This window comes from Carcharodon carcharias, chromosome 7 (genome assembly GCF_017639515.1).
Source record: "Carcharodon carcharias isolate sCarCar2 chromosome 7, sCarCar2.pri, whole genome shotgun sequence".
Classification (NCBI taxonomy): Eukaryota; Metazoa; Chordata; class Chondrichthyes; order Lamniformes; family Lamnidae; genus Carcharodon; species Carcharodon carcharias.
Window position 1 is genome coordinate 146,358,433 of NC_054473.1, and position 13,167 is coordinate 146,371,599.

The following is a 13,167-nucleotide window of genomic DNA, read 5'->3' on the forward strand; positions in this document are numbered from 1 at the left end:
CCACAGAACAAGACCTTTTCCAGGTTCCTGTCCTTACTTTGACTAGATCATCTTCTTGGGGCTTTCTCCTGTTCCATTCCCCTGGATTTTGGGGACTTTCTTCATTAGCTTAGGACTTGCTATTTGTCCCTTTTGCTCTAGTCTCTCTCTGGCAGCTACTTTCAAACAACTTTAGTTTGGGACTGGCTATCTGTCCCTTCTAGGTTACTTCTGCTTGGCAGCAGTCTTCAAACTGAACTCAAAAACTGCTTTTTCTAGTTTCTTCTATGTGTATTTGTGAGAGGGACCTGCCTCTTTGGACTCCTGTTGCTGGGCCACAGCCCAGTTTTTCTACCCTTGTGCTTGTTTAACTTCTCCTACAGTTGTAAACTCTCATTAGAAATGCAGACACCTTTTAAAGTGAAACTAAAATTCAACTTGACCTTTTCTTAACACACAAATATAAATCAAATATAAACGTTAAGGCTAAAACTCATTCCTAACACTACAAATACCAATATAACTTACTTAAACTATCTCTATTTCCTAACAATATTAAGAGCCACAGCAATTTAACATTACTTTGTGTAGGTGATCCCACCGCGACTATTAAACAGACAAGAAAGTACAAATTTCACTTTATTTATTTATAACACTGAGCAACTGATAACACTGATTGTGGTGACTGCCTCAGCCCTCATTAACATGTTCTGCACATTGTACCATATAAACAAGGTGACAGTAAATTCATATTTCGGGGAAAGATTCAATATTTGCAACCAAGATAAACTGCACAAGATCTTTTCTGTTCTGTGGAAGGCTTTCTCCTGCCTGAGTGTATGACATTATTCACAATAATTATTTTATACAAGGGGTGTAATTGGATTCTATTTTATCAGTAATCTCACCAGGTAGAAAGATCAAATGACTCCTGAACCACAAAGTGGAATGATTGAACAACATGAGTCTTCACTGTCAGTTAGAAGTGTTGGAGTCCTCTGGTGTCTGTGAGACACAGCTGAGGCCAGTGGACAAAGACTGAATGGTACACAATTGAATCTATGTTTTCTTGATCAGCAAGTCTGAAGAAACTGATGATTGCTGCTTCTCAATACAATATATTTGCAATATCTACTATGCAGCGCAACTTTATCAAGATATTTCATTCCTCAAAAAAACTCATTAAAGCACCAAGATAGAGTGGGATAATAGGTAAGTAGACAAGATTGAAGTCAATGGAAAAGACTCTTTGAGAATCATGTGCAGGATAAAACAGGTTACTGATTCACAATGAGCCCATTATGCACTCCTGCCCTGGCAATTTCACCCACAAAGCCTGCTCACAGTAAACTTCCATTAGCAACAAAATAAACAGAAATCCAGCCATGACTCAACCCTCTGTTCACAAGATAATTATGGGTGACAAAGGTCATCTAACCCATCTCATCCATCCAGAATGACATACAAACATGCAGATTAGGAGCAGGAGTAGGCCATTTGGCCCCTCATTCATGCTCCGCCATTTGATAACATTGCCTACATTATACCTGTGACTACAACTCATAAGTATTTAATTGGCTGTTAAGTGATTTTAGACATCATGAAAGGTGCTGTATAAATGTAGGTTATGTCTTTCTCTCATTGCACCGACATACAGGAAGCAGAGTGACACGAGCAATGGTAAAATTGGAGGTCCAATGCTGATTCTCTAAGGATAATAATGACAAAGCAATCAACTGATGTTAGGAAAGTGGCTACAAAGAAATCTTTACGTTTACAAAACAATTCAACTCTGTAGCTAACACAACCTTGCCATTCTGACTTATCTGGCACTAACCCACAATATACCATAAATGGCATCTTCCCTTTGTACACTAATGACACCATGTCCAGGATTTGTCAATCAGACATCTACCAGCATCTTAGGAAAAAGGTAGATTGAATTATTGATCTGAATTTTTGAGAAAAGAGTACATAAATAGTACATAAATTCAGTGCAGCCTTAACTCAATAACTGGATTGTTTCCTCTTCCTGCAAAAGCTGTCATACAAATTGTGTTATATGCTTTTTGAATTTACAACCTAAAATGGAAAAATATAATTAATAAATCAGAAACCACAACTGCAAAAAAAATTAACACCTCCAACTCACCTCCCCAACTCCCTCAATCTCCAACCTCCACCAACCTGCACCCATCCCTCCAACATCCCCCTCCTCCCCACCCCACCACTCCAACAACCCACCACCCCTCCACCTCTAACACATCCCTCAAATTCCTCCCAGCCCCCATCTCTCCAACGCACCCCCAATTCCCCCCAGCCCCCACCCCACTGACACACACACCCAAACTACCCCCAAACACCTCCCCAGCCCCCAACATACCTCCAACCCCCTCCACTCCCTCCCACTCCTCCATCATCCCCCAAACTCAGCCGTCCAACATCCACAACCACCTCCTCACCCCTCCAACAATATCCCCAAACACTCTCCAACCCCCACTCCTCCAACACCCACCCAAATTCCCCCATTCTTCTAACAAATCCCCACCCCAACACCTCCACAAAATCCCTTACCCCTCCAACAGACCTCCACCCCTCCAACACCCCCAACCTCTCCTCACCCCTTCAACACTCCTCAACCTCCCCCCAGCCTCCAAGCATCCATTTGGCTCTAAAATAGAGATGTCACTTGCCATTTTTAAATCAAGAACATCCTCCATTGCAGCGCTGCTGTTTACCTTCAAGTAGTTTCATGGTTTTCTGGTGAGCTTTTCAAAAAAAATGTACCATGAAGCTGCCTGAACTTCTCAGTACCCAAACGCCCCCCCACCTCCGTCTCGCTCCCCCCACCATCTCTCTCCCCCCCATGTCTTGGGTTCACAATTCCAAGTTCTTTTTAAAGTTGGCCATTCAGGTTTGCAGCTGTGGCTTCTCAGACTGGGGGCAAAAACTCTGTTTAGAGCAACAAGCCCAGGCCCCCCTTAGCCCCAGGGCCCCGGTGTTTGTCACCATCTGCAACCCCTCTCCCAGGCCCTGAACGTCAGAAGCCCATGGCAATACCGCTTGACAAATTCCCTTCCAAGTCTCACACTATGCTGCCATGGAAATATATCACCATTCCTTCATTGTCACTGGGTCAGTATCCTGGAACTCCCTACCCAAAACAGCACTTTGGACAATATGGACGGCAGCAGTCCAAGCTCACCACCACCTTTTCAAGGGAAATTAGAGATGGACAATAAATAATGGCCTTACCCGTGATGCCCACATCCCATGAAAGTTTTTTTAAACTGCCTAAAACCTTTTTCCGGATTCATTAGATAAAATCTGTTTGCCTTGAGTGGAGCAGTTTATCTCTACCCAGGATTAATATGTATATTTGCAAGCTAACTAAGCACCCTTAAAGGGATTACTAAACACTGCTACCAAAAGTTATGTTGCCTTTTAAGAAAAATATTTATTTTCACTTATAGCCAGTGTACTGTTCTCAGCTCATTAGCAATTCTACTACTAAATCCACCCACATGAGAGGTAGTGGGTGAAACCATGTAATTTTCTACTTCAGGCATGACGCAAGAGTGCCCTCAAATTACCATTCTCTTGCCATCATTGCCAATTGTGTTGCATCTGCTGTTTTACAAAAGGACATTGCAAAACTAGACTATTAATTTGCAGTACTTTGTCTAAAAGGTTCATCATGTCTGGTAGCTTCCTCTCATTTGCAGAGTACAGAATTTGTCTTAACTTCAGAAAACAGTGAAGCAAAAAAGGTTGTAAAGTAATGCTGGCTTAAACAAAGACGTCAGATGAAAGATCCAGATGAATATATAATCAGAGCTTTGTTTCTTCATTTTCCAAACGACAAGGAAATATTGCCATTTTACAGTGCAGCTGTTCAGCTTAATCCTGGATCTCAAGAACACATCATAGATGATTGTTTAATGTAACATAATATTGCTGCTGGTGTAGAAATGGTTAACCTGGAATATTACCTCAACTTAAACTGCAGGAGTAAAACTAGTGTAACCTCATTTCAGGACAGATAATCAGAAAGATTTCTTCACACAAATTGATAAACTTCCAGATAGATAATAGAGGCAAAAACACTGGAATCATTTTTAAAAAATATAGGGAAATGGTTGGATCTCTTTGGAGGAATTTATTTCAAAGCTCAAAGGCCTTTCTCATCTGTAATTATACTGTGATCCTGTAATTAACTAGACATATTTACAGAAATTAAACCAGAAGGTCGTATACAAAGTAGTATAAATGTATGTTCAGTGACAACAGTGAAAGGCTTGGTTTTTTTTAAAATGTGAATCTAGCATTTGAAATAAACTAACAATCTATAGCAATCTGAACCCAGCAATCACTTTAGGTCAGATTTCAACCAGTGTCTGTCTCTCTCTCCCCCTCTCTCTCTTTTCACACAGACTCACTCTTCCCCTATCATTTTGCTCCCTGCTCCTCCTTCTCTCCCCTCTCTCTCTCCCTGTCCCCTCCCTCTCTCCCCCCCTCACTTATACAGCCTCTCCCACTTGCAATCTCTCCCCTTGTCCTTGCTCCCCTGGCCGCCCTCTGCGCTCGCCCCGCCCTCTGCCCCCCGCGCTCCGCCCCACCCTCGCTCCGCCCTCGGCCCATCCATCCCCCTCCCCTCCAAGCTCCCCCCACCCTCCACACTTGCCCCAGCCCTCCACGCACCCCCTCGCCTCCTGCCTTTCTCTCCAGACCCCGCCACCTGCCTCACCAGCCCCCGCCTTGCCGGCACCCAGCCACCACCTCGCCGGCCCCCTCCCCGCCCCGGCCGCCGCCTTGCCAACCCCCACTCCCCCCCTTTCCCTTCCCTTCCCATGATTATGCTCACCATCATGTCAGAAGCCCATGCTTCAAGACTTCAGCATCTAATCTAGGCTGACACTTCTTCAATGCAATATTAGGGGAGGACTGCACTGTTGAAGGTGCTTTGTTTCAGATAAAATATTAAACCAAAGGTCAGTCTGGCCTCACAGATGGATGTTAAAAACAAATTCTTTGCAATATTGTAAAATTGTTACTGAGTTCTCTACAATGTCTGCAACATCTATGTTTTGACCAACATTGATAAAACTGGTCAAAAACAGAATTACCTGGAAAAACTCAGCAGGTCTGGCGGCATCAGCGGAGAAGAAAAGTGTTGACGCTTCGAGTCCTCATGACCCTTCACCAGAACTGGGTGAATCCAAGGAGAGGGGTGAAATATAAGCTGGTTTAAGTTGGGCGGGGGGGTGTTGGCTGGGGGGAGAGAAATGGAGGGGGGTGGTGTGGTTGTAGGGACAAGCAAGCAGTGATAGGAGCAGATAATCAAAAGATGTCACAGACAAAAGAACAAAATAACACAGGTGTTGAAGTTGGTGATATTATCTAAACGAATGTGCTAATTAAGAATGGATGGTAGGGCACTCAAGGTGTAGCTGTAGTTGGGGTGGGGGGGCATAAAAGATTTAAAAATAATGGAAATAGGTGTGAAAAGAAAAATCTATATAAATTATTGGAAAAAACAAAAGGTAGGGGGAAGAAACAGAAAGGGGGTGGGGATGGAGGAGGGAGGTCAAGATCTAAAGTTGTTGAATTCATTATTCAGTCCGGAAGGCTGTAAAGTGCCTAGTCAGAAGATGAGGTGCTGTTCTTCCAGTTTGTATTGGGCTTCAGTGGAACAATGCAGCAAGCCAAGGACAGACGTGGGCAAGAGAGCAGGGTGGAGTGTTAAAATGGCAAGCGACAGGGAGGCACTTGACAGCCTTCCGGACTGAATATTGAATTCAACAACTTTAGATCTTGAACTCCCTCCTCCATCCCCACCCTCTTTCTGTTTCTTGCCCCTACCTTTTGTTTTTTCCAATAATTTATATAGATTTTTCTTTTCCCACCTATTTCCATTATTTTTAAATCTTTTATGCCCCCCACCCCCACTACAGCTACACCTTGAGTGTCCTACTTTCCATTCTTAATTAGCACATTCGTTTAGATAATATCACCAACTTCAACACCTCTGTGTTCTTTTGTCTGTGACATCTTTTGATTATCTGCTCCTATCACTGATTGCTTGTCCCTACAACCACACCACCCCTCTCCACTTCTCTCCCCCCACCCAACCGCCCGCCCTCCCCCACACAACCTTAAACCAGCTTATATTTCATCCCTCTCCTTAGATTCACCCAGTTCTGCTGAAGGGTCATGAGGACTCGAAAGGTCAACTCTTTTCTTCTCCGCCGATGCTGCCAGACCTGCTGAGTTTTCCAGGTAATTCTGTTTTTGTTTTGGATTTCCAGCATCCGCAGTTTTTTGTTTTTGTTTTTATTGATAAAACTGGTTTTCTCTTCCCCACCCTCACACCCCTTCACTGTCTGTCCTTCAGTCTTGAAAATCCCTATTGCCCTAGCATCTATGCCCTAGCCTTTTGGGAAAAGAGAATTCAAGATTCTACTCCCCGTTTTGTGAAGATCCTTACTTCACTGTTGGATGACCTAGCTCTAATTTGAGCTGGGACCTGTCTCAAGATCCACAGATCCATATGACAGGATTGAAGGAGGAGAACAGTGCCTCTTTTAGCTGAATGTTATATCCCCATTCACAGTTGTTTTGCTGAGAAAATCCAGAGTGCTGCTTTAAGATTTATTATTAATATTTCCATGAACCTATTGTGGATCAGCCATCCAATTTCATATCCTCAACAAATTTCAATAATACTCCCTTGATTTATAGATCCGATTATTGTTCTCTTTTGGTCAAAGAAAATGTAACATACTTTTGAATAAGTTTGTTAAGAAACTTCGAAACTCAGCAGAGAATTAAGCAGTTTTTAGTTATCTGTTTAGTTTCAATTAACTTGGTGAGCCACCCAGAGGTATTGTTTATTCCCAGCTCCAGCAAAAACCATTTTGCAGCAGTCTAATTTTCAAGCATTTAATCTGGGTAAAGTAGCAATGGTATGCTGTAATTCCAGTAAATGAAGGCTGTGCATTGGCTATTTCCAAATCGATAATATTTGGCTCTCTTAAAAGGGACAGTGCCTGCTCCAATACCCAATATCCCTCACCCTTTGCCAATCTACACGTGCTGTCAATCTCATATGATATTTATAATAGAGATGTATGTGACCAGCAACTTTGGGTTGCTTCAGACTTGATGCTGGAAGAGAATTTTGCCTATTTGACTACAAATTTGGGTAGATTATCTGGTGTTGGATATTCAGTAGCATTTACACACCTGCATTATGTGAATAGAAATCATGAAGAGCATTTTATTTCTAAAATTATTGCATTGATGTCACTTTGAAGGCTTTTATTCAAGTTGGTTGCCTAGCAACAAATCTGACTTGCATTCAGGTCTGGACTGTATTGCAGTGTCTCTAAAGGGATACACTTCCCTGAGATGAAAGTATGTAATTCTGTATTTACAGGCAGTTCTTGATCTGTTCTGGACTACACTTGCAAAGATAATGGGCTGTTGCACTTTCAAGCACTCAACAAACTACATGCTGTACAGCATTAACTGCTGTAATGATTGTATATTTTTGTGCTGTCACATAAATGCTTAAACGGCATCGGTTTGAATATTTGAATCAGTTGATAACTGATGTTCTTTTGATCAATAATGTCCATTTCATCAAGGTAATTTGAAATTAATTTTTTTACTAATAGTTAGTAATCCTCTTATTTACCTGTGATGAAATCCTAGGTACTATGGGGCTAACTGTGGATCAGTATATTTTAATATCCAATATTTTTAATTCAGTTGTTTGTTTTCAGTTGTTCTACTGAATGCAGTCAAATATGCTTTATTTCACATCAGGATAACTTGTAGAATATTACATGAAAAAAATGTTTATATTTGTATTGCATTCTTAGGTAGTAAATTTCATGGGCAAGAGGGTATTTTGGTAAATAAAGATTCTTTAATTGCTTTCCACATTTTATTTCAAATTGGTGTCCACTTTAATTTCTGGAGTCAAATCTATAGCTTGTAATTTGTAAAGTTAACCTTTAAATATAAATATAACTTTTTGATATTAAAGAAAAAGCTAATATTTTACAGATTTTTATATTTACAAATATTTCAGTATTTGAAATAATAGCATGTAATATGATAATTAATGTGACTAGGCACTGTGTATCTAACCAAAGATTTCTGAATATTTCATTTACTTTCTCTTCAGTCTTCCCCCCCCACCCCCCCGCTATTTGTTTCATCCATTTCTCCGGCTCAGGCTAATTATTTTGGAGCGTAGGTAGAAAAAAGCCATCAAACACTCTAATAACTTATTGAATTTATAAGCTTAAAGGACAAAAGCAAATGATTATGATACATTTGTACAAGGCAATGAGTAGGCTACAGTTAGAGTACTGTGCACAGTTTCAGGCGCCCTTGTATAGAATGGACCTCAAAGCCATATAGAGCAAACAGTGTAGATTCATCGTGATACCAAAGCTGACTAACCACAGTGATCAATACTGAACTATTTGCATTGCACCAGTGATGGCTAAGAAGTTTAATATAATTTTTTTTTTAGTTATGCAGAGTTTTGTTGAGGTGAATAGGAAAGGAATGTTTACCCTGGCTGTATTGTGAATGACAAGGAGTCACCAATTTGAAACGTAATAGTCAACACACATGATGGACCAAAAGGCCTCGTTTAATACAGTAAACTTCCGTAACTGGAACTAAGTGAAATGTAGATTCTTCCACAAGCACCATGATTAACCAGCAAGCAAATAGTTCCCTGCCTCTTTGACATTGACATTGTTGAAGATGGGAGGTCTTTATTTAGTCTTCTTTTAAAGCTGAGCTTCTTTCAACTGCCTGGTGCAAAGACAGAGACTGAACAATCACAGCACCAAATGGAAATTGTTCTAAAATTATTTTCTATGTTGAGTTGGAATAAATTAGCTGGGCTCATTCAATGAAAAATATTAATGTTGTACCAATGCATGTTCTAATGCAAGTTGGGAAAGTGGAGCTAAGATTGGTAAATTGATCATTTTCTGTCAAGGATGTTTGTATCTTTGCCGTTGAACAATAAATGATCCACATTTGATAATTGGACCACTATCCAAGACATTGCTTAGAGCCACCTGAAAGTCCCATATGTCTCCAGACGCTCCCAGCTACGTACTGATCCTTTGATGAGATCACCTGAATGTTCAAGAAGGGCTTGTATCAGATGGCATTTATGGCATCGTATTGGATGCCAGTATCTGTGTGTAGATGAGATTTGTTGCATTGGAGCAACTAATACGTGAAAATACACGGTGAATTTGCAGTGAAGAACGGGTCTCAGACATGCTCAGTTACTTGGCAACGACACAACATAAAATGACTAATGTAGCTTGGGAGAAAGAAAACTTTTTAAATCATCAAGGCATTGACACACAATCCATGGAGAAATTGACTTTGAGACAATCAGAATAGATCTAAACACATTGATACCTGTTAGGGATTAAAATTACAGAGGGATATAGATTTGGATGTGAAAATCAAAGACTAGGGAAAATAATATTTAGGAAGAATTATCCACAGGTGAATAGAGAGCTGGAACAAGATAATCTAAAAATTGAAACAAAAACAGAAAATGCTGCTAAAACTCAGCAGGTCTGACAGCATCTGTAGAGAGAGAAACAGAGTTAACTCTTCGAGTCCGTATGACCCTTCTTCAGAGCTGAAGAGAAGCAGAAATGTGATGAAATTTATACTGTTTAAAGGGGTGGAGCAGGTGAAACTGCATAGAAGGCCAGTGATAGGTGGGGTCAAAGGAGAGATTGACAAAGACATCACGAACTAAAGGACAAAGGGAATGTTAGTGGTAGTGGTTAAGGGCTAAAAAAGGTGCTGATAGTGGCAAAGATAAGAAAGCAGAATGTGATACTAGCCGAACAAGGACCCTTGTTCTGTAGTATAAATTTCATCACATTTCCACTTCTCTTCAGCTCTGAAGAAGGGTCATACGGACTCGAAACATTAACTCTGTTTCTCTCTCATAGATGCTGCTAGACCTGCTGTGTTTTTCCAGCATTTTCTGTTTTGTTTCAGATTTCCAGTGTCTGTAGTATTTTGCTCTTATCTTAATGTAAAAATTAATTTTGAAGTTGGCAGCCTAGAAGATAACTTGCACCAGTGGGATATAAGGCTCAATGTACCAGCTCGCCCTCAGGTTTGTGTTATCTCACACAATAGTAGTAATATAAAAGATAAAAGCTTATGTAATTTGTTTAATTTAATGATTAAAAAATGTTAAGACCATTCATTGTAGTTTTGGGCTGATCTAGTGAAGAGCCAGCATATAGAGAGATAAAATGAATGGCTGCCTTCTACATTGTAAACGTCTATGGTTCTCAACTCTCTGCAACTCCTAACTTTCCTCCTCCTTTTCTTCCTGGTCTTTCATCTTTGCCTTTCATCACTCCCTCACACTTAATTCATGCTACAACTTGGGGATTCGTTCACTGCCACCATCAACATCCTCACAACAATATTCTTTTCTCTTTGTGTAATTTTATAGTTCCCTACCACTCAGACTTTCTAATATGGCATAAGAATTTGAACTATGATATGATGAATGGTACTTATAAGAAAGTGTGGCATGCTTTCCTTTCAGATTGTAAACCTAAAAACTGCTAAAATATGTATTCTTTGCAAAATGAATGATCCCGGCACTGACTGTAGTTGATATGGAATAAAAATACCATTAAGTATAGATAGAAATTTGGTGCATACTGGTTAGAAGTGCTGACCCTTGTTATCTGATTAAACGTGCATTACTGCTTATGAGCTAAACATGGAAAGGTCTGTATGCTGACTCAATCCAGTTGGGACATAGTTACAATATTGTAAGTGTCATTCTGATTAGGTGTAGAATAAATGAATTGGGAGAACTAAATCATTAAAGTGGTGTATTCGTGAGGAATTGTTCAAGATTTTCATCTGAAACTGATAACTTGTTACCAAATAATCCACCTTCAACATTATAATCTTTTGTGTGTGTATTTGTGTCTGTATATTATTTATATTGTCTGGGACAAATCTTTAATGTTTACTGTTTCAGAGCAAAGTAATGCATAATTATTATTTTTGATATTGCAATAATGTTTATGATTGAGTTTTGAACAAAATGGATTAGGAATATGATGCGTAACAGGTAATCTGTAAACATGGGACAGACTTGTTTGGACTTGATGATTGTTCCTCTCCCTAAAATTTATTATGTTTCAAATTAACAGTGGATACCTATTTTATCAAATCTGAAGAATGGCAATACTGTTTGGGGATTTATTTCACAAGAACCAACACCACTGTTGCCTTTCCCTGGCCCAATAATTCATTTAGGGGACTACAACATGGATGGCTTCCCTGATGCATTGGCAATACTGAAGAACACTTCAGGCAGGTAGGCTGCTTTTTGTTTTAAATGGCCATATCAAAGGTGATTGCAAAAAAATTTCCAAATTATACTTCTGTATTATTTTAAAATAAGTAGTGCTGAAATCCTGCCTACCTAAGAAATCAGAGAAACTAATAAACAGCATTAAAAACCTAACCCAGCCCTGAAAATGCTGGCAACTCAGAACAAAAATGCACAAGCGGAAAACTCAGCTTTAATGAAAATAGGGCACTGCTTCAAGATGGCTTGATAAATTAATCACCTTATTACATTAGATTTCAGAATATTTATTAGGGCATTGACATCACGTTCTGTAATTGTTTCACTTTCAGTGACAACTGAAAAACTCAAAGGCCTTGCATCTGACTTCCATAAAAGTAATAGCTACCATAGAATGTGGTAGAAGTTAAATCTGTACTGGGGGAAATCTGAAAAATACAAAAGTACAATTTTTTGGTTTGGTGAATTTAAAACATCTTAAAAGGGAGAACTAAGCTCTCATGGTCCAAATCATATTTTTTGACGATCTGGGGGCATACCAGAAACAGGCTCTTCGGTCCATGCCGGCCATCAAACATCTATCGATTTTAATCCCATTTTCCAGCACTTGGCCTATATGCTATAGTGTTTCATCTAAATACTACTTAAATGTTATGTTGTCCACTGGCTTTGAATTGAAAGTGACTGGGGGAACAGAATTACAGTCAATGTAGAGTTAATTCATTAAGCAAGGCTCCAAAACAGCTCTCTCACTGTGAAAGTAGGAAGTTTGCATGTGTGCAATAGCCTGGAGATGTACTGTTCACAATCATTGTGGATCAATACTGAATGCAACTATATGACATTTGTCTGCCTATGATAAAATTGTACCTCTTTACAACATAGCCAGAAATATTGTGGTAATGGGAGAAACTTAAAAGCTGATTGTACGACCGTGTAACTACAATCTCTGATTACCATGGTAAAACAAACTATGAAAGCTTCTTGTTTTAGTAGCTGAGGCTTACCATAATAACAATGCATTTTAGTCTTGATTAAGTGACCTGCTGAAGTTAGGCTGCCTTTTAGTGTTGATGACTGACAGTTGTTGGTATGACATACACCTCAACTGATCAATGTCAGTCAGACACATATGGGAGAACAATAATAGGAAGTGTAAACAGGATTTATGAGAAGCATATTGGAGTTTAGATGAGTAAATAATGATGGCTGTCTGCATATTGCAGCTTCCCATTCATTAAACATGCTTGGTCCCTGGTATCATCCTTGTAATATAAACAGGCAGCAAGCCAGATTGGCTCATGTAAACAGTGCAAAGCCTACCACTTAATGAATCATCAGACCACACCTCCTAAAACTACTGGACCACACCCCCTAAGACTACTTGAATGGCAGTTTACAATGTTCAGTCAAAGTACAAATTCCAAATCTCAGGAAGCAAACTTCAATGAATTACTCCCTCAGTTATCAGGGAATTTCACCAACCTTCTGATCCTCATCCTCTTCATCATCATATCCCTTAGAATCATCCTTATAGAACACAAAGATAAGTTTCCATCTCTCCTGCACCTCCTCCTCCTTCCGATCCTCTTCCTTATCATCAGCAGTGCCCTGTGACTGTGGTGAATCCTGTAGGAAGGGAGCGGAGAACAAAGGATGATCATTACCCTTTGGGACTAAAATGATAGAAGGCAATGAAAAAGCTTATGGTTTTTATTGATTGACTGTTTATTTCAAAGAAACCGTGGCAATAGGGATTGTACACTAAGTTTTGC

The 13,167-nt window shown here is 39.8% G+C and overlaps 1 protein-coding gene across 2 annotated transcripts in view; it reads left to right on the top strand.

The window, feature by feature from the left end:
- The window catches only part of itfg1 (integrin alpha FG-GAP repeat containing 1), a 292,356-nt gene that overhangs the window by 131,335 nt on the left and 147,854 nt on the right, over nucleotides 1–13,167 (top strand). For both annotated transcript variants that reach the window (XM_041192254.1, XM_041192255.1), the window contains one exon: nucleotides 11,232–11,398. In XM_041192254.1, coding sequence (XP_041048188.1) covers nucleotides 11,232–11,398 — 167 coding nt within the window. The remainder of the gene's footprint in view (nucleotides 1–11,231; nucleotides 11,399–13,167) is intronic.